General features: G+C 33.5%; 1 protein-coding gene across 1 annotated transcript in view; it reads left to right on the top strand.

Annotated features, from left to right (window-relative positions):
• The window catches only part of LOC110443071 (lachesin-like), a 14480-nt gene extending 10093 nt beyond the window's left edge, over positions 1 to 4387 (top strand). Inside the window, exons 6-8 of the mRNA XM_021487049.1 lie at positions 2488 to 2709; positions 3050 to 3106; positions 3636 to 4387. Of these exons, the coding sequence (XP_021342724.1) occupies positions 2488 to 2709; positions 3050 to 3106; positions 3636 to 3805 (449 nt within the window). The 3' untranslated portion in view covers positions 3806 to 4387. The remainder of the gene's footprint in view (positions 1 to 2487; positions 2710 to 3049; positions 3107 to 3635) is intronic.
• The last annotated feature ends 3143 nt before the right edge of the window (positions 4388 to 7530 follow it).

Genomic DNA, 7530 nt, shown 5'->3' with positions numbered 1-7530 from the left:
GTGGGTCTTTATCCGCAAAACTGTATTTAGTCTTTATTAATGATTTGCTAAATGAAGTGGAATTTAGCGGGAAAGGGGCAATAGTTCTTTCCTCGCGAATAAATATACCTACACAAGCTGATGACATATGTATTATCAGCAATAACGTTAATAGTTTACAGTATCTACTATCTATTTGCGAGAAATACAGTAGAAAGTGGAGATTTACATTTTCCTCTACTAAATCTAAAACTGTTGTTTTTACTTCTAAAAAGAAGCCCAATATTAATTGTGATATAACTGTATATGGAAAGAAACTACCAATTGTAGAAAGTATTACTCATGTCGGAGTTTTATTGAATAGTAGAAATAACAATGTCGAACGTACAGAACGTGCTTGTTCCAAATTAAAGAGTGGTGTTATGTCCTTAATTCGTTCTGGAGCACATCCATGTGCTCTGAATCCTTTAACCACTGCAAAAATTGTAAAGTGTAAAGTATATCCCTCAGCACTGTATGGGTGTGAATTGTGGCAATTAAAGCAAAATGAAATTTACATGTTAGAAAAAGCACAAAACTTCATTGTCAAATCAATCCAAGGTTTTAATGTAAGAACAAGAACAGATATGTGCACGTCCTTGATTGGTTGGTTTTCTGTAGAAGTATACATCAGCGTAAAGAAAATGTTATTTTTTGGTAGAATATGTTCCATGGAAGTTGGCTGTTTAACACGCGAAATTCTTATCAAGCGTCTATTCGAATTCAACCTGTCTCAATTTAGTAGAGGTTTTGTTCCCGACATTGTTAATGTTTTACAAAAATACAATTTGTATCATTTTATTGATGAATTTTTGAAGAGTGGTGTATTTCCAAACAAATGTCAATGGAAGCGTTTAGTCAATGACCATGTAAAAAACTATGAACAGTTTAACTTATGTGAAAGAATGAACGCTGATAGGGACTTCTCTCGCTTCACTCTTTTACATAATAAGATACAACCGTATGCTATATGGAAACTTGCTTTACGCTTTCCACAATACAGTCCATGTTTTAAGAAAATTGTTAAACTTTGTGTTGAAATGCGCGATAATGAAAATATATATTTGTGTCATTACTGTGGATCTATGTACAAAGATACTATTATGCATAGTGTACTCGAATGCTCACACACAGAGCTATTACGTGACCAGCTCTGGTGTGTACTCAGTACTGTAAAAGATATAGATTTTGTGTTTAATCTTAATGTAATGTCTAATTACCATCTACTTCATGTTCTTCTTGGTGGTATTTTCAATTATGACTTATCTCCATATGAACTGGAGGACTTTAGAATAAAATCCATTGTTATTATTACTAAAATTCTTCAATACAGTGGCATTATGTAATTTATCCTTAGATATTTGAATGTTGTATACTGAGTAATATGATCACTAATTTACTTGTGTGTACCTCACGCTTCAGCAAGATGAATACATGAAATACATATATTTTTGTATTCATATTAGTAGGCAAGCATTTCCTACGTCTTTCCTGTTGATTAGTGCAACTTACTACCATTCATAATATTGTTTGTATTGTATGAATTAATCTTGTGAGATGTATTACTACAACTGAAATCATTGTATGGTTGCGCTGTTTCTTCAAGTTAATTATTATATTGTATGTTGTGTATTTCACACCACTGTATGACTATGTTGTATGACTTCGTGCAACGGGTTCTACTCAATGTATGATTGTATTGTAAGACTTATGTAACAGTAATACTGTCTATAATAATGCTGTATAATTTATAGTGCGATGCTTGTAATACTGTTTATTACAATGTTGTATGATTGCTTAGTACGAGAAGTGGATTACTGTCTATACTATTATATGATAATGTAGTCTGAGGAGTGTAAATATGTCTATTATATCAATGTGTGATGTAATATATGATTAGTGTTATACTGTCTATCATCATAATTATCACCGTATAATGACTGTAATAGTACCTATTATATCATTGTGTTGTGTTTATAGTACTTTATGGTATGATGCGTGTACTATTATTATTCTCTTATGTGTGTGTCTGTCCATGTGCATGTGTGAGTCACTATGTCAGGGTGTGACCATGATTGTGAATGCATTTTCTTCTCTTTTCAATAGTGTTTTGTTCGTTATTTCTGTAACTCTTCATTTCTGGAGGAAATAAAGGAAATAATGGTAATAGACATTTCGCCAAATAGCACTCTGATACTTCGGGCAGTCATGGGGACGGGTAACATGTTCACCCATTCATACCAAACTAAGGATTTCTTAATCTTGACACCTATAATCTTTGTAACGAATCCAGATATTGATTATGATTATTTCATTGCTAATGGTTGGTCTTCAACTTCTCAATTTCGATTCTTTACCGTATTATTTGAATTTCGGTATTTCCTTTTTTTTTTTTAATCATTTTCCGTCGTGGAGCATAATTATCAGAGAGTTGTTATGATAATCCATTGCAAGTTTCTGATTATCAAGGGTACCCTGTTCCAAAAGTATCATGGAAGAGATATACCATACATGGAATTCAAACGATTTTCACTTCAAAGTATGACATTCATAACATAATGCCAAAGGACAATTCTGGAGTGATAACGTCAGTTCTCAAGGTGTACAACGTCACAAGTTCCGACTACGGCACATACATCTGTGAAGGGACTAATGATATTGACAAGTGTACGTCAGAAGTTAGATTACTAGGTAAGCATGTTTATCAGAACTATCGGTTAAAATAAACATTAAACATTCTCCTCGCTGCCACAAGGGACGTAACCATCGCCATTTAATATAAACTCAAGTTATACCATTACCTGTCACTGCAGTGGTACTACGACAACTTTATACCATCTATTTCTACATTGTATTTTATATCATGTATTATAAGAAATGAATAAGTAACAAAATACATTTGTTTTGATCTATTTTTGTTATTATGTAACGCTGAATCACGAAGACATATGTGTTTAGGTAGGAATTCACCTGTAAAATGTGAATGTGGTTGGGCTAATTTGCTGATTATCTCTAGTATTAATTTATGTAGAGAGCCGACTTTGTGTAGGGCCTCGTTGCGACAGCCAAGCTGACCCCAGTGACAGCAGTAAGTACCTCTCCCATTCTAAGTCTGATTCCTATACTAGTATTAGCCTGCAATTTCAACCCTTATAGAACGTTTTAATTTGTATGTGAAATTACGACGCTGGTTGGCAAATCCGAAATGCACATGTCGATTGACGTCACAGAATATATGACGTCGAATACATTTTGACGACAATAACGTTCAGAAGCTCATTTGTGATTTAACAGTCCCGTTGTTAATGAAAAGTTTCTAAATCATCTTCATGCACCGCCAGATAGTGATTAATAGCTTGTGATGGAATTTGATTAAAAGCCATTTTTTGTCAATTATGTCAAACCATCAATTTACGAGATATCAATATAATCATAGTTATTTTTTTTAAGATTGCTGGCATAAATTAACCTGTACATTAATTAATTTGTAAAGAGTCACTAATTATTCAAGAAAATATTCTAGCATGTTTGATCGTCGTGTTTCAGACATATTGGAAATCAGATAAGATGCATTTAAAATGTTTATCTATTAAATTTCTATATTTTCTCTGTCTCAGGTTCTGACCACCCTCGAACTGTGACGACACCATCACCTTCTGATGACGATGATGACGAAACCCAACATGGACAAAAAGCACCCCATAAAGATAACGGCGGCATTGTCATGGTTCCTTCAGTGTTAACCACTAGTGTCTTGTTGCTATTTGTTTTCTTCGTTACCAAGTAGATTTAAATGTCAGATTTAATCTTATCAGCAATACAATACCTAACAGTCTATCAAATTTATTTCAATATCAATTTTTGAGATTGTGAACCAAATATCTAGGCAATTTTCACAATCATAAAACTCCATCCTCAGGATTTTCTTATTGGTACAAAACCCTCGGTTTCTCGGTGCCTCGCGATCGGGTTTCATCCAATTTGAAAACCCTTTCAGTGATATTTCCTTATCCTTCACACCGGGCATAAAGGTGTTTTATAATCAATAACCTGAGAAGGATTCGAACCACGGGTCATTGGTCCTGAATGTTCGAAAATGAAAGAAGACAAAACGACAAACAGTAGCAACCCTTCACTACAAACATGGTGTCGTTTATCTACAAACTTGTGTATGTCGGTCTAAATAAGCTTGTACGTTACACTTCATTTGTGTTGTACTTTTATTGACCATGAAAATAAAAAATGTGATATACAGTGTTAAACGTATCTGTATCATAATGTGATGTAATATAATAACATGATACAATGTATATATGTTCCATAACGTCCAGTATCATCAAGTTTCAATTCATTAAAAAGAACATCATTATGACATTTATTTTCTTGTGGTGTTGTTTCTGAGTTTAAATGACACGTACTGTGAGGTAGGGTGTCCTTATCACAATGTCAACCATTCAGATTTTTTTGTGTCCGTTTATTTTTCTAATATAATACTGAAATTTAAAAGGTTACTTAAAGATTGTATGAGTGTATGGTTAGCTTAATCTCAAAATTCTTATTGCTTGAAGTTAAAGATTACGACAAATAGACCACTACACATAACGACATAGTAGTAAATCAAATAACTGTAAAAAGACAACAAACAAATTCGCAAAAGGCATGTCTTTCCTGTGATGTGTTCCATGACGTAGTCTGATACCTAGGTCTGGACAGATTCAGCCGATCAGCAGTTAGGAAGTGCAGTTGCATTATAGTAACGCAGTCTTCGAATATATATGATGGGTACTATACAACCATGACCAAATGTGAAGAAACCCTGATAACCTATTAGAATTAGGAGTGGCTGCAACATTATTCAATAATGACGCAGTTTCTATCCACCTTAGGACATATATCCTGGGTTTTATACAACCATAAAATAAATTTGAAGAAAACAAGAAAACCTGTGTATATTTTCCACAATCAACAACGTTTCAGAATTGAGGAAGTGCCCGAGACATGCTCGGATTGCTCACATTGCGATCATCTTAATTCTTAACTTTGCATTGTGACCTGCTGTCTAGTAGAACTGTCTATCAGCGAGGCTGCGATCTGTCGTCACTAGGAACTGTTATCAGTATAAATGATAGAAATTAATTGAAGGAAGGTTTTGTAATGATATCAGCCTCAGGAAATAGAAACATTTTATATTCGTATTCAAGAACCATTGCATCTGGTTGTAAACGAACGATGTTGTCACTCGGTTCACACAACTTTATAAAGAACCACACTTCTCCTAATTTCTGTTCACTGAGTGAGGTTTACTTGACAAGGTTTTTGACACACCATCCATTATTTCAGAATAAATACTACAGACGATTTCGAGGACGATGCTAGAAAATAGACGAAACGAGAAGAAATTCAGGTAGATTTCAATTAGGCATATAACAACAGTCTCCGTTTATTGGACAATGTTGGTAATCCTTTGTATCCATCTTCATATTCCAGAGCCGAAATATTGAACATGCATGTATGGGAATCATACGTGTTTACCACAATAAAAGACGGACTTTAGACAATATGACAATAATGGTCACCTTACTATCAATCTCTAGGACAAATGTTTGTTATGGAGCATCATTAGAACCAAGGATTCAACCATTAAAAGGATATAGTGACATCAGACTACCCTTAGACAATGTCCGTCAATGTCTGGCTTTATAGAAGACTTATTCAGTTTCTTGTTTAATTGTTGACTTACATTTTTTTCTGATTTGACGAGATACAGTTTTGCATCCGTCTTCAGCTCACCTTCAGCTCACCTGTCGGTAAGAGGTCAAGCGAGTATCTCGTGAAGCGACTTTGTAGACGTGGAAGGTAAGTTTACCCCGAAGGAGAAGGAGTGACCTATCAAGTGAATAATGAAATATAATTAAAAATCTTTACATTCAGAACGAGTAATTTAATTTTGATAAAGTTTGGTTAAGATTTGGCTCGAAAGGGACTAAACGTTGCATAAACGGAGGGTGTGTCCCCGTTGGGACGAAAATGCTGGGCAAAGAAAATATGAATTTATGATATCATGATAGCATGCATCTGTTTGTCAAGTTATAACGATCTCGCCAAATTTCAAAATTTAAAGCTTAGACATGGAACAATTTCCTATTCATATTTAATTACCACTGCATCTGGTATTTAGTTATAAATGGACGCTGTAGCCACTCAAATAAACTTTTACAAATATATTCATGCTATAAAGATTTGCCTACGAGTCTGGATGCGCCCACCAGTCTTACAGATTGTAGTCTGTGAGTCATGAACTGGAAACAGTCAAAATTCCTACTTGAATTGATGAACACAGCCACGAATCAGGATTGACCACGAGAGTCTGGCGCTGCTAATATAGGGACTAGGTTACTAGGTGATAACATGGACTCCGTTAACTAACAGACATAAACAAGTTTTGATCGCACCCTATTTTTTCTACGAAGCTTCATAGGTCCTAGGCTAGGTACCTTAGAATATGTGTTTCGCAAAAAAAAAAAAAAAAACAGTAGTGGACCTCCTTGCATAACACCACGTTGAGTGACGGGGATATCCACATAAATTGACAGATAAATGTCACAGGCGAATGTAATTTTGAAAAAAGAATTATGATAGTGAATAGTGTATAAAATAACAGTTATTTTGGTACTAAATATGTCATATTGGTATACATGAAGTAAGCGTAGTGATACTTTAAATTAGAAAAACATGCAAAATATTCACAAAATTTAAAATGTAACCACCATTGTGAACTTACCTATATATAGTCACAATGTTAGTCTATATTCTAAACTTCTTTAAAAACTTTCCATATATATATTCTGTCTACAGAATCATTTTTATGTAATATCAAAACCGCTAAAATACTTTTTTAGCATGCCAAACATGACAAATGTCCAATTTCATATAATCATTATGATATGATTTTCATTGTTTATATGGTACATACCGATACATTTTCTGTTTTTGTAATCATACTAAAACACTTCAAAACAGTATGTTTGTTTTTAAATTATTTGGAGCAGTGATTACTCATAAATATGTATTCTGTCAAAGTAATGTAACCTCTGTTATAACAATCAAATAATCTTAATACTAAAACTATTATACACTTTATTAATATTTTATTTTGCCTATTGCCCATTCATTAAACAAAATATGAAGTAATATTACATTATTTTATACCTTTAAATGTTAACAAATAAAGCAAGGAAAGATATCATTGTCAGACTCCCCATACAAAAATGTTATTTTAGCACATTTGATTTTTGTTACCTTAAACGAAGGCAACGTTCACATGAACTTGCCAGATATCAAGACTCATGGACCTTTTGTTAAGAAGAAACACAAATTAAAGGAAAAGTGGAAAAAAAAGCTATGTTTTTCTTTTTTAAAATCAAAAGTGTCATATGACAAATTTACCGGTTGTCATTTTTTGAAATTCCTGATGTTGAAAGATATTATTAGTAGCCAACTTTTAAGCAAGTA

The sequence above is a fragment of the Mizuhopecten yessoensis genome, unplaced genomic scaffold (assembly GCF_002113885.1).
Source record: "Mizuhopecten yessoensis strain PY_sf001 unplaced genomic scaffold, ASM211388v2 scaffold716323, whole genome shotgun sequence".
Classification (NCBI taxonomy): Eukaryota; Metazoa; Mollusca; class Bivalvia; order Pectinida; family Pectinidae; genus Mizuhopecten; species Mizuhopecten yessoensis.
This window is presented reverse-complemented; position numbering and strand designations above follow the sequence as displayed.